The sequence below is a fragment of the Hoplias malabaricus genome, chromosome 17 (genome assembly GCF_029633855.1).
Source record: "Hoplias malabaricus isolate fHopMal1 chromosome 17, fHopMal1.hap1, whole genome shotgun sequence".
Taxonomy (NCBI): Eukaryota; Metazoa; Chordata; class Actinopteri; order Characiformes; family Erythrinidae; genus Hoplias; species Hoplias malabaricus.
Window position 1 is genome coordinate 8,065,362 of NC_089816.1, and position 25,634 is coordinate 8,090,995.

The window sequence follows — 25,634 nt, forward strand, 5'->3', positions numbered from 1 at the left end:
AGTGTAGAGATCATAAACGTGACACACTCTAATACTACTACTACTACTACACTGATAGTGCTACTACTAAACTGCAAAAACGATATCTTAGCAAGTGAAATCTTCTGAAATCATTTCAGTCTACCTCATTATTAGATTGTTGTTATAATGTTGAAATAGTTCAACCTATTTATAGCACAGTAAGTTGAACTATTGTCATAATAAGGGTCAATTTATATAAGGTATGTTGATTGCTGGAATAATGTTCTACACATGGTTACAAGAAAAATAAATCAGTGCAAATGACTTGAGTGTATTCTGTTCTTTTATTTAGCAAGAAGCTGTTGAAAGAGGAACAGGAATGAAAGAGCAAATATCACTATTTAGAACATATTGTAAAACCCAGCAGTAGAGAAAGGAGAGTTAAAATTAGTAGCCTGTCCAAATTCATTACGTATGAATACTGGCATCAGAAATGACTGCTCTGCATCTGACGAGATGGCATTTAAAGGAACATACAATTAAGTGTTGCACCTTCAAGCCCTCAACAGAAATTAATTATAATAATACTCATAATAATATAAATTTTAATCATAATACTGAAAGATTAAAACAGAAACTCAGTTTGAGCACGAAAAAGTACCCAGTGAAAGAAAAAACACTTTCCAACATCTCTCATTTTGCATCAGTAAATAAATGAATGCTATCTCTATCTGAAAAAATGGTACAGATCTATCTACAAGAAAGGAAACTATCTTAATGAGCCTTTTACAAAACATTATTACATTCCATACAAAGTTCAACCTCACTCTGTAACTTTTATTGCTCAGACATGTTTCTGCATAATCTTGACATATGATCCCTTTACACAATCAAAGATAATCTGAAACTTAAAGTAGTGCTTCACATTCTGAAATCAGACTGTGATCCAGATGTAAGCTAAAAAAAGATCTGACCATCAGTGACAGACAGACAGATATGCAAACAGTCAGACAGAAATAGGTTATATGTTAATAAATAATTTATTATAATAAACTACATATTTAAATAAATCAGTGTGTAATTGAAAATCAATCTGTGTTATTAAATTAATGTTTATATGAACGGATCACATGCAAACAGCTAAATGTGTGCCACTTCAGAGAGATTTGCCTTTTTTTCTTACAGCCAAGACAACATTGGCCATGCTTTAATTATGCAAATATTTCCTTTCCAACAAAAATAAAAGAAAAAAAAAGAAAAAAAACTTTGAAATGAAACAATGAAAGCAATGCTAAATAATTGCACAGTCACCTTTAGCTAATGGTGAATCATGCACTGGGGTACAACAGTTGATTTTTAGAATTTCATAATTTTCACACTTCCTGGAAAAAAAAGGTTTTGCTGACTGTCACTGGAACTATATTCATCAAAGATATAACTCTATAGTCCAGCAGACATCAATAAAGAAATATAAAAAAATATTTCACTTTGTTAGAGAGGATAAACAACTCTGGTAAACATGCAGTATTTGAAGCACTTGTAGGTGTTTTGGTCCACATTAAGCCACTGAAGTCAAATCTAATCATAAAATGAAAATAAAGGTTAAAGTTAGAAAATATTAAATTAAGTTGTATGCAGAACAACAGCTAAATCCTTAATTTCCTCTTTTATGAAGGTAAAAACACAACCAGCCATGATCGAATGAATAAAGTCATGTTTAAAGGACAGTGCTGTTACCATGAAGAGAGAAAGTTTCTGTTTACATGTTAGGGGGTATACAGATGCATTTAAGGCTTATATTGCCCCTTAATGTAAGAAAAGCCTAATTTAAATCCCCTTTCTCGTTATGTTCAGTGGTTCATAGATTGAGGCTTGTTTGAAACTCAAATATTTCACATTCTTCCTTCAAAGAAATTAAATAATTATGTTATTCATAACTTAAATTAATCTGGTTTCCTGCTTCTTTGCTTGTTATCATTATTTATGGTAATGCAGGAAAATCACCAATGTCTTAACTGGTCTTTACTGAGAATATTAATGGTCAAAGACAAGCACCATTTACAACAAATAGGTCAAATAATTAACAAAAATAAGTCAACTGTACCGTACACTCTTTGCAATAGGTTACTCTAATGTAGATCACAGAAAAAGGTCAAACGTCAGATTTCAAATGTAAGTTTTCAGGAGAACGCCCAAAAAAAAAACACACAGGGAAAAAGAGCTCACGAAACAGCAAAATATACACACAGGACAACCAATAAATAAAGAATAAAATACTTAAATAAATACTTAAATAAATAAATAAATAAATATATAAAGACATACAAGGCATATAATTGTATCCATAAATACATATGTACAAAGGCCAAATGTCATTTCAAAAGCACTGCAGAAAAAGGTGTAGAAAAGAGAGGGAAAGAGAAAGAGAGGCATCCAGCCATGGTCCATGGCTCAGCAGTCAGTTGGATGAGCTGCTTGAGTGAGTGAGTGAGTGAATGAGTGAGTGAGAGAAAGAGTGGATGGAGTCCCTGGATGTTTTTTGGCTTTCTCTTTAGTCCTGATTGGTGGGTCTTTAACGCTACTTAAGTGGGACGACTAGTTGGACGGAACCATATCTTTAATAACAGGTTCTCTGTTTAGATAGGTGGCCCAATAGACCAGGTTAAAGGTTCCGAAGAGCACAGGAAACATGATGCGGGACATGCGGTCGATCTTGCTCACACTGTTGAAGGACTTCTTGTTCTCAGTTGGTTTGCTATCTGTTTTGGCCTTGCTGGGTTCAACCACTCCACCCTTAGCAATGGTGGGCAGTGCTGAGTCCTTGGTGATGTTGGGAGCATAGTTAGCTACAGCCACGGCATAAGCATTGTTCTTCTTAATCACAGAGGCTTTCTCTTTCTTCTGTAAAAGCAGAAAACATATAAAGACTTGTTCAAGACTTTTGAATGAGTCAATGCAATACTTTTGAATGTGACTATTATGTCTAGATAAACCACATTTTTTCTGTGATAAAACAAGTAAATACAAGTTATTATTATCTACACTATTGGTTCACAGGGTGTCAATCACTTCTCTGCCAGCTAAGCACTGTAATCTGATCCCACCTCCATCCAGACACCTCAGGCCCACAGGATTTGTCTTCAAATGCATGCCACATGTAGTATGCGGAATCGCTACGGGAAGACCATTTGAGAGTAGCTCTTCATTCACTCACATTCATTTCAGGGCCTTTTTGGACCAAAAATAAAGGCATTTCTGAGTCATTTCCGATTACGACACAGTCCTGGTTCTCTTGTGTAGAGAATGGACTTTCTGCCATTGGATCTACAAGCATAGCTTTTGGCCCAAAACACAGTGCTGTAATGTAAGAAGATGAAGCTCAGTATAATACAGAAGCACAGAAATTTGCCCAGCGCTGCTCAGAATGGTTTGACAGGCTTGTGACAATGAAAAGTATAGTCTTTTAATCTTAGTGAAAATTGTATATTTATTTTACACACCTGTCACACAGCTGTTCATGAAGCAATAAAATTGATTATATAACTGCTGCTGTTTATTTTTGTACAAAGTCTTGTAAGATGTCTTATTTCCCATAATCTTTGATTGACTTGAAATCATGCCTTCTTGTGTGATATTTAAACCTTCAAATGCACCTGGTTCTTCACTGAAAAAAAGAGTACAAAAAAGAATGAAAAAAAGAGACTGTAAAAGAGTACAGTCAATGTCTGGCTCAAGAAATCAATATAGAAAGTAAGATATATTTTCTTATTTCTTATTTTCAATATATAAAATATTGCTAAATGCAGTGAGAATGAAGAGAATGGCATTGCAGGAATAAGCCAGAATTATGAGCAGTATTATCATTTAAAGTTTATGGCTAGAACAGAAATATTTTCTAGTAATGATGATAACTGCCAAACTGATAGTAGAATGCTCTTCCTGACTTTAGTCTGCTTATGCCTGTGCATCAAAGCAAATACATCCCCATTCTGGGAAATATATTTATTTTATTTTATTTTATTTTTTTGAGGAGGGGGATGTTTAACAACGCAGTTCCTACAGATGGCACGGTTTCAACTGCACAGCGGAGATTCGCGTCATGCAGGCACCTGCATGGTGTCCCACTTTCCAGGTGTTTTGACGTTTTGTGCTACCTTGTTGAAATGTGCTACTTTGCAGCTCTGCGCATGCTCAAACCCAAAAATGTTAATGTTTTCAGTGCAGGAGACAATCTTAGTTTACTGTTTTTATTTGCTTGAGTGTTCCAAAACTGTACATTGCAAATTAAATGTAAAAAATATATATAAAACTATTTCTTATCACAGTAATACTCTTATAATTTACTAAATAAGGGGATTTGGGCTGTGCATATCTCCTGCTTATGGTTCTGTAGGCAGCATTTAGCTCACCTACTGTTTTATTATAGCAACTGTACATATAAAAGTACACTTTGGCAGCACACATTTCGACAAGGTAGCACAACTCATCAGAAATTGTATTGCGGTTAACGAGTGAACACTAAGCTTTAACAATGTTTTAGGAGCTTTTCACTGATACAACACCTCTCCTGAGACTGTACCTGATTTTTAAATAGTAAATCTAAAGTCATCTTACATGCTTACAGCAAAAGGTACAGTTTTAAAATGCAGTGTGCTCCAGGTGTAAACAGGACAGATCGGTGTGCATTTACTTTGGTGTTTCTGGAAAACGGTTGAGTGAAAATAGATGTGCAGGTAGTACATTGCCGGGCATCAAACAATCACTCACAATGGACCCCTCTGAATAACCAATCCACATACAGCATATGTTTTTGGACTGTGAGAAGAACCCAGCCGAAACCCAGAAACTCCACACAGACATTCCTGACAGTGGCCTGAGGTGGGGTTTGAACCAACAATTTCAGGATCTTGGAGCTGTGTGACAGTGACACTTAGTGTCAACATGAAACCTAAAGGCAAATTGATTTATCTTTTTTTTGTAATACATGATCCACCATGAGATAAAATAAAACAGTAAAACTAAATACCTTCTTATGAATAAGGTATTTTTTCTAGAACACTAAATGTGACAAAAGTTATAACTGAAAATCCTAATAAGATTGCAAAACCTGATGTAAATGAGTCATGAAGATGGAAACAAAGATATTTTAAGGGGTCTTAAAGGGGGACAAGAGACAATAGATGTCCCAAATTATGTACAATCTTTCATTGCAAAAATTCTAATGTCTTTGTTAGAACTTAGTGAACATCCTCCAGACACGGCTAATCATGTACTCATTCACAGCAGCTCCAAGCATCTTCCAAAAAGGCTGCTTCCCCTGCTTCTGCAGCCACATCCTTCCATGTCACGCTTGCTGAATATGCCAATGGGAACAAGTTAATACTAATTGCAGAGAATGAAGGAGAGGGTAATGTTGCAATCTAAATTCACAATGGTTATTAAGTGAGAGCTAATCTGAGGTTTCAGAACATTAGGAGTTTGCCAGCAATACACTTTTTTCTTACTTAAATACTCTGTATAAAATTGGCTCAATTGCATTATAAACACATGTGATTAGGGATATACATAATGATCAGCATGTGATCAAGGAATGAAGACATCAGCTGACCCAGCAAATTTGTCATCCATCTAACATACAACTGCAGCTGTTATCATATTTTGGCATTAACTGCTGAATTTTGTACCTTGTAATTTACATATAACGATAAACATATGTGGCAGAGTTGCAACCCTGAAGTCAACCTTACTTTTAATGCAGTATGCTTTTTCTGGATACTGTATCTATACCCTAGCTTGATTACATTAATATTCTTGTGTTGTAGGACTCGATCTCAGAATGTGAGCATATTAACACAAAATAATAAAGTTACACAAAATATCTTGTCTTTGTACCTTTTACATTTAAATTCAAGATACACTGATTTTACTGAACACTGCTTTTGTGTTTCTGTTTCCATTTTACATCATGTTCCAACATATTTTACACTGAGTTCTGCTGTCAAAGCTAAGTTAAGGAGGTAAATGTTTCAAACATGCTTTATAGTTCTTACCGAACTTATGATGTATTTGTTTATACAAAAGCCATCATAAAACAATCATTGAAATTATTTTCCGCTGTGCCTTTTAAAGAGTGAGACCTGGCAGAATATATATGGCCCAGCTGATTTAATGGACTGTCACTTGGGTTTGGCTTTTCCTGACATTAGCATAGTATCATCTGATTAGAGCAAAAGAAAAAAATTCATGTACTCATGAATAAGCAATGACATCATTGTACAGAGGGCACCAATTCTGTATGAAATTGACAGGAAAGACTAATTATGAATCTTGTGTAAATTGATATTGAAAAAAATGAATATTGAATATTGAATTATGAATATTGATAAATTGAAAAAAAAAGTGCTCCTGATAGGATCTCTGTTATTGTTGCTGGAAATAAGGACATCTGGATTAACATTAGGCCAACAAATACAATTTCTCATAACTCACCCAAATTTACTTATATTCTAGGTTTAAAGGTCAAATAAATGAAAAACTTTAATAGTATTGTGATCTGGAGGTCTGGAGGCTACCCAGATTCACTGGGCCCAAGGCAGGAAGCGCCAGTCCTTCACAGGGCGACACACATTCACTCACACCTATGGACACTTTTGAGTCACCAATCCACCTACCAATGTGTGTTTTTGGACCATGGAACGAAACCAGAACACCTGGAGAAAACCCACGAAGACATGGGGAGAACACACCAAACACCTCACAGACTTGAACCGACAACCTCCAGGTCCCTGGAACTGTGTGACTGCGACACTACATGCTGCGCCGCCATGCTGCCTTGATGCATGATAAAATTGGTATTTTATTGGTCTCTGTTAATACGTTTTTCAATATATGTATATATCAGAATCAGCATCACTTTAGGCTTATACATAAATGAAATCTGATATTTGCATTGGTCCCCGTGTACACTGTGCTATTTTTTTCTATATGGTGCAAGCTTGTGCAATCAATTCTGTGGAGACACTGAGCGAATCTTTCCAAATTCATTTGCTTTATGTAAACCAATTAGTGACCATAAACATGAATAATAACTCTGTAACCAGCCAATAATAGTTAATTAAATATGGTTTGACCTGATAAGTACACAGATCTGCAAAAACTCATAAAAGATAATAAAAATGGAAAGATTAAAGTCACCAGAAATGTGTAATACATTAGTCCATGATAACATCATAACAGGTCTAATATTGATCAGAATTCAATATCCTTTCATACAAAATTTAATATACTGATGATATAATGAGTTTGAATAAGGAAATACAGTGAAATGCTGAATTTTGAATATTTATATAAGTGTAGAAGGCCATGGTAATAGGAGGTTGCAAACCAGCATATATATGTTTTTACCACACTGAATAAATGTCATGGGCTGGAATCTGTTTCATGTGATTAAAATATAACATATTGTCTTTCAGTTTGTTTAATTTTTGAGAGTCAGTATTTATTTAATTAAGACAGTAAGGACAGTAGTTTGTATAAAATATATTTTATATATGTTGCTGATGTACACATTTGGCTCAAGTAAATATTATATATTTATGTTTTTTAGCACTGTATGGTGAGTAAATATCTGAAAACTCATTTTTGTTTTATTCTGTTTAACTATGTCAATTGTTTATGTTCTTACTTATAGGTAGAATTATAGAAGTGAAATGTATGGTTGTTTTATGATTCATAAACAATAAACACATGAACAAAAAGGACAGGTAGTTAGGATTATTAAGATTGAAAACACATTATCCAGCTACCTCCCTGCTGGCTTCACGTGTCTCTGAAACATAATGAACTGTCTGGCATGCCAATCAATCAGATCAACACATTAGCCCTCTCATAGGAGAGAAAGCCTGTGGGTAATTATGCAGGCTCATTACCTTGTCATTGACCACACTCTTGCCATCCCAGGCCCAGCCACGCTTGGTGAAGTAGTTGACAGTCGCAAACTCAATGAGGGCAGAGAAGACAAAAGCATAGCATACAGCAATGAACCAGTCCATGGCTGTAGCATAGGCCACTTTCGGCAGAGAGTTACGGGCACTGATACTCAGAGTGGTCATGGTCAGCACAGTGGTCACACCTGGAGAGAGACATGGAACAATACAAATTAGAACAGGGAAACACAAGTAATCTAAAGAAAACAAAGACATAGAGAGGAAATTATGAAACAAAGAAACACAAATCTAAAAAATGTACAGATGTATCCAGAGAGAATAAATGAAAAAAAAATTAAGCATACAAAAGATAAAACCAAGCAACTTGAAAAAAAAAATCATTAAGTTGACATGGAGTGTGACAGATTTAAAAAAAATAAATCCAGATTACAATATACGCAGCAACCTGAAAGAAATGGAGTAAAACAGACTGAATCAAAAATCCATATTACAATAGAGGCGACTGAGTAATTAAATAATTGTAATGTATGAATGACTGGGCGAATTGCCATTGTTCAAAAACAATGTGTGACTCTGCGATGCAAATTAGCAGTTCAGCAAACAAGCGAGGCATTCTCTAAGATGAAAATGCAAAACATCCTCTGCCCCCGACCTATTGTTTTGGGTTTCTGGGTGTCTACCAAAATGGCAACACAGTGGCCCTTAACGCCCCAGTGAAGCTCATTCTCTCCTTCTCTCTAATTTCTCTGTCTCTCTCTCACTCTTGGATCCATAAACTGGTATTTAGCACCAGAATGTAGCATATTTTTAGAACGCGTCTGGAAAATTAGCCAAAGGTGTGTTGCAACTCTCTGGCCTACTTTTATTCTGTAACTGTGAAGAATAATAAATGTGTTTTATTGCAGAGCAGAGACTTTAAATCAGACTTAATGAGGCACATTCACACCTCCCAGGATGCTTTGTGCTGATCACAGGGCTGTTGACATCATCAAGGGATTCCAGAAACGCCCCGTGTTTGCTAAAAGTGCACGTCTGGCTTGTGGTCATTGTTTAGAATGACCACAAAGTGTCTAACACACTCAGCGAGCCTTAGGTTTCATGCTAATTCTACTCAGGTTCATGAACAGAGGTTTTCACATGATGTCAAGCTCTTCTGCATTATGCCCCTATGGAAGGAGACAGACTCTATTTGGATGTTGTTGGTTTAGAAAAAAATGTATTAACAATATGAGGGCCTTCAGATGACAGTGTTAAATACTTGAGTCAAATGCAATATTTTCATCCAGGAACATTTGCCATTATATCAACCAGTTGGAAGCAAGCCATAAAACAGTCCTGCATTAAAATGGATGGGCTGGGAGTGCAGGGGGCAGGTGGTGAATGAAGGTGAGGGCAATTGTAATAAATAGTATTGCACACACCAGGTGATTTGTTTGCTGAAGCATTCCGTTCTCTAATCGCCTCATTCATATTGATGATGGTGAACGTACGACACTGGATCTGACATTGTTCAGCTCTAAGCAAGGAGCAGCCTTCTGTGACTGAATATAGAAGATGGGCAGGACTGCTAATGAATGGGATGATGGCTGTTATCTTCTCAATTTTAGCTTTTCGTATTAAGGGGTTTCTTGTTAATTCAATTTTCTCTCTGTTTTCTGGTCTGTTATCATGGACTGCAATAGTGGTTCATCTTAACAAGCCGAAAGCTGCTCATTAACTTACTGTCAGTAAATACCGTTCTGTTAAGGAATATCTGAAAAATGATGAGGCACAGCTGATTCTTAGCATTCTGTCTATATATGAAGTACACTTTGGAGTGCACTTATGTTCTTGATATTTTTATACATACCTTAGAAAATACCTCCGTAACAGTAATCTTTTGTTTTACTTTTACTTTTTTCTTTTTACAAATCTTTTTCTCAGTCAAGTGACCCACTATTCTGAAGTGAAGGTTTCATTTTCACCATTTGTATCTATATCTTGTGGTGTTTAGGCCTTATTTAACCATGAGATTTGTACAAATCACACTTAATACAATAATTAATTTTTAATATATATTTATTCAACTATTTAAATATCACATTTCTCTCACATTATATATGACCACATATGAAATTATGCCTACGGTGTTACACCTTGTTTATTTATTCTTTTTTTTTTTTTTTACATTATGTTTGGCATGAAAAGAGGGAAAATATTCCCTGTTCCCATTATCATATATTTAAATGTATTAGACAAGGCACTGCAGATGTAAGGTGCTAAAACCTGCAATCATTGGCTGCAGTGAAATTAGCAAAGCACATTAACAAAACACTTAGGTGTAGACTTATAATTTAACATATAATTTTACATAAAAAAATATAATAATAAAATTCTCTACAGGATAGCATGGTAAAACAGACATGTACCAAGTAGTATACGTCTCACTTTAACTAGCACACTAAGCACAACATACATTTCAACACGCAAATGCACTTACTGTTACAGTTCTCTGAAAATATTTACCTAAAATTTTTTATCCTTGCAATTTAAATGTGCCCACACACACACACACACACACACACACACATCTGCATTAAGCAACATGCATTTGTCACAGTGAACAAATCCCTTTTGGCTTTAATACTGGCAACCTAACTCACATCTGAGCTACTCCATGTTTCAGGATCTTCAAAAATTTGCACACAACAGCTGCAGCATCATAAATGAAACACTGACGTTCATGATTATCATATTATTCCATCCATCCATCCATTATCTGTAACCGCTTATCCAGTTCAGGGTCACGGTGGGTCCAGAGCCTACCTGGAATCGTTGGGCGCAAGGCGGGAATACACCCTGGAGGGGGCGCCAGGGCAACACAGACACACACATTTACTCACACACTCACACCTACGGACACTTTTGAGCCACCAATCCACCTACCAACATGTGTTTTTGGACTGTGGGAGGAAACCCGGACAGACAGTCACCCGGAGGAAACCCACGCAGACACAGGGAGAACACACCACACTCCTCACAGACAGTCACCAGGAGGAAACCCACGCAGACACAGGGAGAACACACCACACTCCTCACTGACAGTCACCAGGAGGAAACCCACACAGACGTAGGGAGAACACACCACACTCATCACAGACAGTCACCAGGAGGAAACCCACACAGACGTAGGGAGAACACACCACACTCCTCACAGACAGTCACCTGGAGGAAACCCACACAGACACAGGGAGAACACACCACACTCCTCACAGACAGTCACCAGGAGGAAACCCACACAGACACAGGGAGAACACACCACACTCCTCACAGACAGTCACCCGGAGCGGGAATCGAACCCACAACCCATATATAGAATTAGATGCACCTAGAGATGAACAACTACTTTCTAGCATACGTCTTGCAGTTTTAGGGTTTTGAAAACAAAATAAAATAAAGCAATAAGCCAGGAGAATCCATGAGTTACTGCGATATTATCGTTGGCAAAGGTGCCAACTTAAAATATAATTTAATACATAAAATACATTTTCAATTCATAGAATACATTCCAATACAATAAATACAAACAATTTTACACATAAAAGCCTACCACACAATATAGTCTGTTAATACTGTTTACTGTTACTAGGCAACATGAGTGTTAACTGTATTAATGTGGCATGACTACTCAAAGAGACTAAATATGTGTGTGAATATTCAAGGTTTTTAGTTGGGTAGAAATGCATAGATTTTTGTCCTCTTTCTGAATGGAGTAGCACAGTATTTCTGTCTTGATATGCTGCTGTTTGGGGCCCTGTTTTAGGGGGCCTATAGACCCTCTCCCATCACTGTTATTACACGCCCAGTCCCACCCTCCACTCATAAATCTCTAGTGGTGTCTGTGTTTCAGAGAAAATTAAATAAAAGTGACAGAGTTTAAAACAGTGGTGCATTAATATGGAATTCAGATATTGTGAGGTGGTCACAAGCCTTTGAATGAGGCTTGACCAATCAGATTTTAGGACCAGAACTATCCATTTTATAAAAAACAGTTTTACAGGGGAAATATCAGGTCCTAAAGGAAAACATAGATGATTCCATAAGATAGACAGACAATGATAGCCAATGCAGTCATTCTAGCCATTTGTTCTCTTTGGAGTTATTCATAATCTACTGCATTATCAAACCTGTAAAACAGGTGAATCACATGCACGTGACTCAGATTTGGGAGTGAAGGCAGGGAGAATTATAGGCTTGTGAATGGATATTAGTTCTGGAGACCAAGGTGAGGTTATAACTCCTCTAACACTGGCTGTCAATCACCAGGGCAGGCTGAGCTGAGCATTAGTTCAGAATAACCGCTGCAGACAGTAAAAATCTGGAGGGGAGCCTATCACTGATGTGTAGTGACAGCAGGTATGAGAGAGTGAGAGAGAGAGAGAGAGAGAGAGAGAGAGAGAGAGAGAGAGAGAGAGAGAGAGAGAGAATGCGAATGAATGTCCAGAGAACTGGACATATGCCAGAACAGCTCCAGGCATGAAGTGTAAAGACAAGAGTGAAAGAAAGATGAAAAAATGTAAAACAAAGAGCTTCAGAAAAGGACAGGGGAAAAAGGAAAAAGCTGAAAAGCTGAGAGGCAGATCCAGGGACAAGTGGCAGAGAGGAGAGAGAGAGAGAGAGAGAGAGAGAGAGAGAGAGAGAGAGAGAGAGAGAGACAGCTGGACAACTGCCAGAATGGCTTTGGACATGAAGTGTAGGGACTGACTAAAAGAGAAAAGAAGAGAAACTGAGGCAAAGACAGGAGGAAAAAAAAGATAGTGAGTAAGAGACTGAGAGGTACTGTGGGGTGAGAGAGAGAGAGAGAGAGAGAGAGAGAGAGAGAGAGTGACAGTGACAGACATTTTCTGCACATTCCCAGCTTAGCGGCACAAAGCTGAGGGAATCTCCACGGTAACTGGATAGAGCTCTTTACCTGAATCCTATAATTCCTTCCAAAACTCCTATTAATACCCTCTTTTCCCCAACTAAAGGCCCTAACCTGGAACATGTGACTTGGGAATACTTGGTAATGCTTCACCAAGAAAGTTAAAGAAGTCTGTTAAGTATTCTGAAAAGATTTATTGTATGGCATTGTTAATAAGATTTATGACAATATTTATAAAATGTTGTGGCAGACATCATCAGTTTTTATAGAGGCTGCTTAATCAGTTTGACCCTAGAAAGAATTAAGATAAAATATGTTTTTAAAATAAAGCCTTTAAGATATTTAGGTAGTTTTATGTTACTTGTCTTAATATGCTTACCTAAGTGTCTTATAGCATTGTAAACAATGACCTACAGGCATGAAGTGTAAAGACAAGAGTGAAAGAAAGATGAAAAATGTAAACAATGACCTACAGTAAAGTGTTATTAGTTTATTGTATTGGTCGATTTTTAATAGTGGTGTGATTTGTATCTTATAGAATATTGGCCTAAAATATTTATATGAAACAATTAATTAACCAGCCAAGATATTGTTCTAATGTAGGGTACAGATGAGAACTTGATGCTATGTAAAATGTTATTGATTATATAATAAGCTTGTTTTCATTTTTATAACCCAGCTGGTGCTGTAATATATGCAGCTAAAAATATGTCATTAAATTACCATATCTAGCCATGAGTCATAGATGTAAAATTATATAGTATTATTAGGGATGTGATAAAGACATCAGAGAGGTAGCCATGAGTACCCTCCACGTTATGAACCCAACTGTGATCAGTCTACCTTCATGGCCAGTAGTAACAGCAATGACTTCCTACTGTTTACACCCAAAGATTTTACATCCAAGGTCTTACAATTCTTTCCTAGCCAAGCTCGAACATCTACAATTCTTCTGGGTGTCAAAAAGATGAATTGCCATTGATTTTTGTCATAAGCAGGGATCACAAGGCAGCAGCACTATATAACCTTCAGCTATAAAAGCCGTCATAAATCATAAACCTGCTGTGACAGATTTATCTATGTCACATGCCACCTTCCGACAGATTTATTGAGGTGCACTGAAGATAGCTTCATTTACATACCGCCTATTTACTGAGAGGAATGTGTAGACTGGGAATCACTCAGTGTTGATGTAAGTGTGGTTTAAGGAGGCTATCAGAAATCATATCCTGACAAACAGTGTGGGTTATCTGCACAGATCATTAACAACTTGAGGGCAGATTGGTTTGCTTGTGTAGTACGTGAAATAACTTGGGTCATACATTGTACAGCTGTTTGAGAAAGCCACTTTAAAGACAAGGGTGAAAGGGCACCAACAAAGCATGCAGAACAACAGGTGGAGTACAGTCGGTAATTGCAGAACCTGCATCTACATGGTCAGTGGAGCTGATAAAATGGAAAATGACTGTAGGGTGAAAAGGAAGTCATTTATTATTATTTTTTAAATCAGAGGTAATGAAGGTTTTGTCATTTCCTGTACATTTGATTTTGGGTTTCTTTTGACATCAATTATATAAAATGCTCTTCTATATGTGCACTTTAATAGCCAACAGCACTGTGAATTATACAATACTGATTTTGATAATACTCACCAAACACAGTCCTGGCAGGGACGGACTCTCGGTTGAGCCAGAAGGACACCTGAGACAGGATGACTGTCATGATGCAAGGTAGATATGTCTGAATAACAAAATAACCAATCTTCCTCTTCAGATGGAAGTGAGCAGTCATCACCGTGTATTCGCCTGGAAGAGGAGAGAGGAAGTATGGCAATATATAACAGGATTATATACAGAATGACTAAGAATATTCTGAACAGCTCCGATTACAGTGTGCTATAACAAAGCAAGACTAGAGAAGCTGAGCAGAAGGTTCAGGATTGACATTCTTCTCTGCTTTTACCAGTTCATACAAATTTCAAGAGTGTCAAACTCCATTAAGAGTTTGTAATTTTCAGTGTGTCTGCTTTGATGTCAGAATATGAAGAAACCAAATATAATAATTTTTTACTATTTGTTTCTTCATTATTGTTTATGTGGTCATATGCAAGATATTGAATGCACTTTTATATGATTACTGTTACAGCATACTTTAAATGTCATCGTTTTTTTTCAAAATGTTCAACTACATGCTGCAAAATAAATGTTCTTGGGGTCTGGGTATGTTCTCTGGGTCTGTGTGTTTCGCTGAAATTTAACCAAATATGGGATTGCATGTGACTCTATATCCTCTTACTAATATCATATTATATAATGTGACACACATCCCTTAATTCTTTTATTGCAGAAAAATCACACCTGGAAGACAAACATGCTTCATTGGACATAAATTATGTTTATAAATTATTTCTATGGGTGGCACGGTGGCGCAGCAGGTAGTGTCGCAGTCACACAGCTCCAGGGGCCTGGAGGTTGTGGGTTCGATTCCCGCTCCGGGTGACTGTCTGTGAGGAGTTGGTGTGTTCTCCCTGTGTCCGCGTGGGTTTCCTCCGGGTGCTCCGGTTTCCTCCCACAGTCCAAAAACACACGTTGGTAGGTGGATTGGCGACTCAAAAGTGTCCGTAGGTGTGTGTGAGTGAATGTGTGTGTGTGTGTCTGTGTTGCCCTGTGAAGGACTGGCGCCCCCTCCAGGGTGTATTCCCGCCTTGCGCCCAATGATTCCAGGTAGGCTCTGGACCCACCACGACCCTGAACTGGATAAGGGTTACAGATAATGAATGAATGAATGAATGAATTATTTCTATATAAATTAGCTTTTCTGATTGGGTATAACATATTACAGTGACACTGCTGTGTATAAAATTTAATACGTAGCTTTAATACTTTTGATTTATTTAGCCTGCCTATATATATATTACACAAAAAATACTCTCCATAAAAATACTCTTCAGCAAAATCATCAATTCCTTGCAAGACAGAGCAACAGAAACTCAGCAGCCTTAGAGGGCACAATGGGAAGAAGTCATAGAAGCAGCATGACAATGGCATGAAGTGGTTAACACATTAGGCTGGTGTAATTTGCACGTCTCTATAGCTCTCAGAACTACAGCAACATGGCACACTGCCTGGCTGGCTTGGACAAGAGGATCTCTCGCAGAAGAAAACTGTCCATGAGACAGAAGGAAAGAGAAGAGTGTGTGTGAGAGAGAAATAGAGAGAGAGAGAGAGAGAGAGAGAGAGAGAGAGAGAGAGAGAGAGAGAGAGAGAGAGAGAGAGAGAGGAAAGTAAGAGTAAAGGGGTGAGCAAGATGCCCGTTGCCCATGGCAACAGAAGAGAGAAATGTATCTGGATTCTTTGCGCTCGGTGGAGGATGCCTTGATGCTGTCACTTGGCAGAGAGGGAAACTCCTTCTTTCTCTTTCTATGGAGCCAGCACTGAAAAAGGGATTTTACCCTGCTCTAATCCGCTAAGACACACTCTCCCCTCTTTTGTCAGAGTGCACACTCCACACTCACTGTCTCTGTTGGCCCTCGCATTGGCGTGCAGGGCTGGACCTTGGAAGAATTTAACTCAAATGAGCTTGTGTACTCTCAGTGCCCTGTGGTGCTCTCTATCTCCTTAATTCAATTTGCCATGCCGCTCCCTACGCCTGTGTGAGTGGTGGATAAGGAGGAGGATGAAGTGTGAGTGTGTGAGTGAGTAAGAGCAAGATATAAAAAGAGAAAGAGAGAGTGACACAAGAATGAAAAGAGGATAGGAAAGGAGAAATAGTGTGAATGAGTGTGAGTATGTGGAGCAGCCTAAGGCCACTGTCTGCGTAGCGTGAAGATCATAATTATGGTACGAAGAAGAAATTCGTTACGCGTGTCGTCTCTGCTGACGACAACAGTGGGTGTGCATGTGTGTGTGTGTGTGTGTGTGTGTAAGGGGTAAGGCAGCAGAGTGATTTTTGAAAAGGAAGGTGTCCATGGATGAAGTGAGCTGAACTGTCGCATCACGAGAATTCATCTAACATTGGGACAGTATGTGATCCGGAAACAAAAGGGTTAATTTGCTCAAAGCAATTAATGTTTTAATGTCCAGTTGACATGTGCTGCACTGCTATAAGCACACCAGGCACAGCAGTATTACTCTTTTCCTTTTTATTTAACCCTGTCTACACCTATGGACCACATTATTATAAACAGTTTGTAGCGTTAAATAACTGCTGGACTGAGATGGTTGGTGTCCTATAGATATATCAGTGGGCAGCAAAGTAGCACAAGCAATGCAAAGTGAGACCTACAGTCCTTCAGAGCCTGCAATAATATAAGAGCTGTATAAACAAAGGATGATAGTAAAAGGTCACAATGATGGAGCTGGAACCAGTGACTATATAGTTGCTGTCCAAAGAGAAACACAAATCTCTATTTTTAGTTTATTACATTAGAACAGAGCAGCTGTCCTTCACGTTGTGTGAAAATATCATGATGAATGGACCAATATAAATGCTTCACAATTATGGAATAATATCTATTGATATTGACTTCCATTGAAAAATAGGAAGGGGTTTTCCCTTCTTCTGTAAAGATACTATTTTGTAGTTTTTCCTTGAACATCAACAATATTTATGAGATAAAAATATTTACACTCACTGGTTTGTTCTTGCAGCCACTGTTGCTCTCACTAGACATTAGAGATGACTGTAGACGGCAGAAAGTACACCTCTAGAAGTACACAAATATATTGTCCCACTCCCTCTCCCTCTCCATCTTACTCTTTCTCTCCCCATGCTCCAAACAAGGACAAACCTCTATTCTCCTAATTGCTGCAAGCAATCACGAGCAGCTCCCTTCTCACCAACTGTGGCGCCATCACCATGGTGATCGTAGTTTGAAATGCAGATGTGTCATCGCAAGCAGGGTGGCAGTATGGGAATGTGACACACTGTTACTTTGATGAAAGCATGAGTCAAGCATGTATCCTCCACACCCCTCCTCCCATATTACACCAAAATAATCAATGTTTCTCTTCAAGCCAGACATGAAGGGGCAGCAAAACTCTGAGAGCAAGGAACGCTACCATGGGACAAAGGAATTTACATAGAACAGGAACATGTGACTTGGAGCAGTCATGCATTTATTATGGTTCCAGTAATCATCTTTCCATGCAATTATCTGAGTGGAGGGTGCTATAAATAAAACATCTGGCACACTTTACTATGAACTCTAAAGCATGATTAGTTCAGTTTACTCAAACGCTTCATAGACATTGATTGCCTTGAATTGCTTCCTTTGTCTGTAGTTTTGCGAATGTGGGGCATCTTATGTGAATGTGAGTGCCATGTGAGTAAACTGGACCTTTAGAGCCAGATACTTGTTTGCATGCAAGATGCACTTAGATTAATCTCACCATTCTTCAAATCACTCTTTAAATGTAAGAGATTCTTTAAGTGCTTGTAGAGCCGGTGGCATCTTAAACAGCCCTTCAGATAAAGTGAACACACTGGAGTGTACTGGATGACCCAGATTCGCCCCACGCTAGACTACACACTGAGCCTGTCATAATAAATGATTAATCTAACATCACACAATCAGGGGAGTTAGCAGCCTCCCTAGAGAGAGACTGGGGGCTAACATTGTATGTACGGTGAATACGCACGCATGCAACTGCTGTGATAGGTATAGAGCTTGAAAGATTTGTCTGAACCTGACCAGACGCAACTGTGCTCTTTGACTACATACATTAAATTGGATACATTAAATCTGTGGACATCTGCTCGTTCATTCATTCATTCATTATCTGTAACCCTTATCCAATTCAGGGTCGCGGTGGGTCCAGAGCCTACCTGGAATCATTGGGCGCAAGGCGGGGATACACCCTGTAGCGGGCGCCAGTCCTTCACAGGGCAACACAGACATACACACATTCACTCACACCTAAGGTCACTTCTAATCGATTATAGACATAATCTTGTAATTCCCAACTGTGTGTTGAGGTACTGCCCCTTTAAAACCACAATAACAAATTGTAGTCACATGATTCTGCCCCTGTCTGTCAACCGAAATGCCAAGGCCGACCAAGCAACTCGAGCAGCTTGTACCAAAGAAAAACACAACGTTTGTCCAAACCATGTCCTAGTAATATTAGAGAAAATATATTCTATATTTAATATTGGAGCATATTTATAGTACAAGCCTCGTCACTGAATGAGGGTAAAAAATACAAAAACAAAATAAATAATCCTTCATTAATAATTAATCGTGGTAAAATGTACAATTAATCATGATATTGATTTGCACTCATATCGCCTAGCCTTACTTTGATTCATCACCTTGGCATGCCCAGAGGCCTTTACACCTCTTTATCTAATACTTGGCATTAAGCATGTTGGACTCATGTGCAGCTGCTCCAGAGGATTCCTTTTCATTTCAAGAAATTCTTTGACACTGGTTAATGACTAGAGAGCTTAATTTTGGGTAGGTATTGGTCTTACTATACCATAATTTCATACATGCTGTATTTACCTTATTCATGATCTAAGGAAATACTCTGGCTGTATTCTGTTCTGACCATCTTTCTTAAACTTTTGGTCCTGACTAGAAACTCTAGTCTGTTTTCTTGGTGGGCAGACTTAGGATGCTTCCATTACCTCACTGGGAATTCTCTCTAGTGGGACATAAATGATCCATGTTTATCTTCAGCACCACTGTCTGATGAACAAAGTTCAGACCTTGATAGCCACATGATGTGATAAAGGCCATAGGTCAGTGGACTATAGGATCAAGATGACCTTTACAGGAGTTCACTCAGAGGCAGGCAAATACATGTTGCATTTTAGGAGATATGTGTATTGAGCTTGTGCTTCTGAGTCCCAGGAGGCTCACAAGCCTGAGTACAGATCAATCAGATAGACCATCGAACTGCCACGGTAATTCACCCAAGGCACAATGTATTGGTCTCTAAATCACTCACAGTGTCTCAATATAATGTTTCACTGTGCATTTAAATGTCAGGGCATATCATTTCTTATCATCCTTTACAATTTATATTAATTTGTTTAAGGTATCAATAAGGTATCAAGATATCAATAAATAGTAACTTTATAGGAAAAGGAAAAACCTTCCTCAATTTTCAATGGAATTAAATGTAAAATCCATTAATTATGTAATTTTCACACAACACGAAGGAACAATGCTTTGTTCAAATGATGCAGTAAACTAAAAATCCCCCCCAAAAATTGAGATTTTTAATTGGACAGCAACGATTTCTCTTTTCAGAGCACACACACACACACACACACAAAGAAATTAAAGTTTTCTAAGCTTGTCTCAGTTCAAACTACATTTATTCATTCATTATCTATAAGCGCTATAAGCGGTGGGTCCAGAGCCTACCTGGAATCATTGGGCGCAAGGCGGGAACACACCCTGGAGGGGGCGCCAGTCCTTCACAAGGCGACACACACAAACACTCACACCTTGGACACTTCTGAGTCGCCAATCCACCTACAAACGTGTGTTTTTGGACCGTGGGAGGAAACCGGAGCACCCGGAGGAAACCCACGCAGACACAGAGAGAACACACCACACTCCTCACAGACAGTCACCTGGAGGAAACCCACACTGACACAGGGAGAACACACCAACTACTCACAGACAGTCACCCGGAGCGGGAATGGAACCCACAACCTCCAGGTCATTGGAGCTATGTGACTGCAACACTACCTGCTGCACCAGTTCAAATTGCAACAATATGTAAAATGTAAACTTAGGAATGGGGGTATTTATATATTAAGGCAATCATTTTTTTGTTTCAACTGCAATTCATCAGAGCTTTGACCATAAAGAGTGCTTAGACAATAAGAACATTGTCACAATACCTTTTAATACTTTAATAATTTAATTCAGTAACTATGTTTCTCAAGCTAATACAAGGTTTTTAAAATGATCCTGAAAATAATATAGATATAATTTTCCCTTTTGCACTGTCCAGTGCTAAATTAGAGACACTGCTGCAGTGAGTTTGTCTTGGAAATCAAATCAGACTCAGTGTACTGTAGTGAACTGTTTTACTGTGGCTGAACATGGAAATAGGTTTTGCAAATTTAAATTTTAACAAAACAGCCATCAGCTGTGTTCATCATAGCCTCTCATCCATTCATGGAGTTATAACAGCAGCAGCTCCGTTTATCATTTATTGCATAAAATTTGTTTTAGGTGTAAAGCACATTCTGTATTTTAGGAGAGAGACCACTTGTACAACACTTTGGAACACCTGGAGGATATAAAGGAGAGTTATTTTTCTACATAAATGGGTGTCCGAAATGAGAGGTCTTAGAAATGAATTCTTAAACAGCTACAGGCACCTGCACATCCATCACAAGGAAGAACTCTAGATGTCCTATAACTTTTGGAGAATAATTCTTTACAATCTGCATTATTTCCTTCAGGAGCTATAATAAAGGTATATAGATTATTAAATGCCAGAGTTAAACACTTATATTGCACATTTGAGTATTTTGTGGTGGCTATACTACAGTATATGGAAAGTGTGTGAAGAAAATCTATTGACCCTCAGTGTCTCCCTCCATTTAGCATGATACAACACAATGTATCTGTTAGCTAACATAACAGAAATGGGCATCTAGTGCTCTCTTCCAATTATGTTGATATGTCCAATGAAGCTGTGTTAGCAGTAATTTGAAACAAAATGGTGGTTGACTTCTCATTTCACAGGGGAAGCATTTGCCTTCACCCTCCCAGCTTGGAAGTAGTGGGTAAAATTAACAATGCCTGAAATTATGCAGAAAATGGGTAAACAATGACACACAGTGTCTTTAATGCAAAGCACTGCATAGCACCCCCTTGTGAAGCAGTTTCTAAAGGTGAGAGAGCATGTAAGTGAATTACAAGTCAGTTCCTTGAGGTACTTAATGTCTAAACAAACAAAAATAAGGCAAAGAAAGTGATTTGTATATTTGTGAATGTTGTGTTTGACTGACTACATCATGAACCGTACAGAGTAAAGTGTTTCTGAATGACTCCAGACTAGTCCTCAGTCATGCTCTTGTGAACTTGTTTTCCAGTTCATAAACTCAGTGTGAAGCGGAGAGGTATAGACATATGTAGGTGTTTCCCACATTGTTGTGTACAGCAGTTCCCTCTACATACCTCTCCCCATTCAAAAAAGATGGGAACAAGATGTGGAGATGAGAGAAAAGCCATAGAGAGAAACTACAAACAGGAGAAAGATGGAGACAGAGTGTTCCTTCCCAGTGGAATGCTAGCCATGTTTATCAGTGAGGTGGTGGGCTGGGGCTTTTTTGTGTTCAGCTTGCTTGGCAACTTCTTTTTCTTCAGCTTAATCCAGGCCATTTGTGCTCGGTTTACTGAAACAGTAAGAGCCTATTTATACCTTGCATTAACATGCTTATTTTCTGGATCAGATAAATTCCATTTTAAACACAGAAAGCTCATTGAAACATAGGTCATTGACACTTTACATACAAACATTCTACTATGATCATAGTTACTTATCGTATTATGTATTTTTTAAATATTGGGGAATATTATTTAAAATGAACAGATTGTTTTTATCAGTGGCAGAGAAGGCTGTGTTCTGCAGCTGCTCTTATGTAGGCAGTGACCAGCTCCATCAAACTACCAGAGAAGTTTTCTTTCACTTGAGGAACAAGCAAGAATTATTGTGAAAGAACTGAACCTGAATTGAACCTGGGTCTGTTTACACATGGCTTTTATTGTGAGGCTGTACTTCACAGTGTTGAGGGGTGTGGTGTGGCATAAATTTAAGCATTTTTAGCTGTCTTGTTGAGTCCAGAGATGCTAGATAAAAATATTGCAACAGAAAAAAAATGACACAAGGTCATCTCCTAAAACATATTCAGGCAGCAGACATAAAGCATGTCCAGACAACTACAAAGTACATCTAATCGTTTCTGTTCACATCTCCTTGTCAGACAAACACACATAATAATGCCACCAAGATAAAAATAGAAATAAAAGTTGCCCAAGCTGGAATCAAATATCTCATCTAGAATTAAACTAAGTCACCTCAAACGGCTTCATATTTTATTCAGTAGAAGCTGTTTATCAAGGATGAGCTATTATGCTTGTGTTGGGATTATCTTCTGCTTGTTTAAGTTGGATCTGAGTCTAATTTACCTCTGCTAAGACTGTGTTAGTTTTGTGGTTTTATTGGTGTACCAAGCCCCTATAAAAGAAGTCCTCTCCCACACACATTCCACTAGATTTGGAGAAACCCTTGACATCAAGTGTGGGCAAAATCCATATTCCAGACACTTAAACTCAAGGAAGGACTCGACAGTACAATACACTTGGGCAGTGTCATGTCCTGAAAAGGCTCTTAAAACGGCATCAACGCTACATGCTAAACAGAAATGTTTATATATATTCTTAGATGATAGTTATGGACTTTTCCATTCCTAACAAACACAAAGCACTTTTATACGTCTCTGAAGGATTGTCTGCTAAATGCTGCAAATGACAATGTAAATTGTGTCTCACCAGTGCTGGATTTAATGGTCTCGTTGCCCACAGTCTGTCCCAGTAAATCATACTGGTTTAACCTGGAGCTCTCCTCCTCCACCACTACGGAGTTGGAGGCATTTTTCGTCCAGGTGTATGTCACCTCTGTCATCGTGTACGCATCTATAGAGAAGATGTTAAACAGTCATGATCAGAATCTGTTCAAATTCTTCATTTTTATTTGTCCATTCATTATAAAATGTTCACACAACATAGGTTACAGTTTTCAAATGTTTAAAATCATAAATACAATATATTACAGTTAATCTAGTGTATTTTGCCAAAACAAAAACAAAAAAACCCTAAATTTTTTAATTGGCTAAAATTAAGTCATCTTAAATCAAAGTCTAAATGTTATTTTTTTGTTTGTTTATGTTTTGTTTCTAATGAAAGTGGATTTATTTCATAGGCAGAAAATGTTATTTATTTCTAGACACTGCATATCATCAACTTTTTTTTTTTGACAAACCTGAATCTAATTTTATAATTAGATAAAAATAGGTAAAAGACAAGGTCAACTTTTCAACTGATGTAATCATTCTCCTTAATTTAATGTATACACTGAAACAAAATGTTCCTCACACATATGCTGGACAGACAGCTGAATATCATTATATTTTGATTTAATTGCTTATGGTATATGTTAATCCAAGCTTAATTTTTTTTTTCTACGCTGTGTGAGCAGCTAACAATACTCTGTTATGGTGGTCTTAGCTCAGCTCCTGACAGCAGCATAAAGCTCTAAAGACATTCTAATGAAGCGTTAGTTCTATGGTACTCACAGCTGCCAAATTTAAGAGGACAGGAATGGAAATCCATTGGAAAATCCTCCAAATGCATTGGACACTCTGCGTGTACTGTTAACCTGTCAAACACACACACCCATGAAAAATAGGGTAGAGAAAAACATTATTATTTTAAAATATAAACAGTATTTTCTTCTCTGATTTTTTTCACTAATACTAAAGATCTCTCTCCCTCTTTCGTCCTCCTCTTTCTTCACTCTCTTTCCCCTTTGTGGTCTCTCTCTTTCTTGTTACAGCAATTCACTTCCAAATTGTTTTCACATCAATTTCACAACAAAAATATTTGCACCCCAAGATTTCAGACGGTTGGAGAGCAAATAAGGAAACAAAACAACAACAAAGAATTAATTGGAATAATTGAGACTACTATTTTCTCATGAGTCAGATGAAGAGGGATTCAGGCTGTGTCTTGCCCATTAAGAGTCTCAAAAAGAGACAATATGAACAAAATATAAGGTAAATTGTTTATTTATTTATTTATTTATTGAAAAGGCCAGTCACTCATATACTCCCTCAAAACAAATAAACAAATACTAGAATCTATGTATCACATTTAAGGCAAACACTTGCTCTTTTCCATTTTTGACACAACCCTAAAATCTCAGTATTTGTTGACATTTTATGTTTAATATTAATTTTAACATTTAAAATTTTTATGCTGAACAGAACCACAAAATTGATCCAAATGGCCTTAATTTTGAAAATATTGCTGTGGTCCATTAAACATGTTTTTGCTTATGTTTTTCGGTGATATAAGGTCTATCCTGACAGCAAATGATATGCAGTAGTTCTTTGGCATAATAAAGGTCATGCAGAAAACACTGGTCCCAGAAATATATTTGAATATATTAAAAAATGCACTTGGTATACATAAACACAGGGAGGTGAAACACAAACACTCTTTGTTGTGCTTTGTTTGGACTAGATTAATTACCTTTTGTTGGTTATTACATGAGTCCCTCGATTAATCAACACACCCTCAGAAGCTCTTATCTGGAGCTTAATAGTCAAGATGTTCACTACACACAGCAAAAAAAAAAGCACCACGAATAGTTTGAGCACTCATTTAAATACTGCAGCCTTTTGCAAAATCAGTGCTGTGGAAAGGTCAATATTGAGAAGATGATTACCACACCGTGTGTAGCTCTAATATAAAATATTGTTTGGAGGACCTCTGGGTGACCTAGTTGCTCTCTAATGTCCATGCCAAAATTAGAAATTGAATATTCATTAACACGAGTATACCATGATCTTTGGCAATGGTAACACAGAGTAGAACATGTCAAGGGACAAAAAGCAGCCAGATGAACTATCAAATGAAAATGCTAATGGAATAAGCAATCATGCTTTCAAGTTAGCAAGTTATTAGTTAATAGTGATGCTGCTAGCTAAACTCTAGTCCTTTAATCGTTTACAGAACTACAAAGAAGGGCTGGACAATAATTCAATATCAATATATATTGCAATATAAA

At 37.6% G+C, this 25,634-nt stretch overlaps 1 protein-coding gene across 3 annotated transcripts in view; it reads right to left on the reverse strand.

The window, feature by feature from the left end:
* Nucleotides 1–296: 296 nt before the first annotated feature.
* LOC136673405 (gamma-aminobutyric acid receptor subunit alpha-2) overlaps nucleotides 297–25,634 on the reverse strand; it is a 54,424-nt gene continuing 29,086 nt past the window's right edge. For all 3 annotated transcript variants that reach the window (XM_066648851.1, XM_066648850.1, XM_066648849.1), the window contains 5 exons: nucleotides 24,139–24,221; nucleotides 23,336–23,479; nucleotides 14,463–14,615; nucleotides 7,890–8,092; nucleotides 297–2,862 (listed from right to left, as the gene is read on the reverse strand). In XM_066648851.1, coding sequence (XP_066504948.1) covers nucleotides 2,557–2,862; nucleotides 7,890–8,092; nucleotides 14,463–14,615; nucleotides 23,336–23,479; nucleotides 24,139–24,221 — 889 coding nt within the window. In that variant the 3' untranslated portion in view covers nucleotides 297–2,556. The remainder of the gene's footprint in view (nucleotides 2,863–7,889; nucleotides 8,093–14,462; nucleotides 14,616–23,335; nucleotides 23,480–24,138; nucleotides 24,222–25,634) is intronic.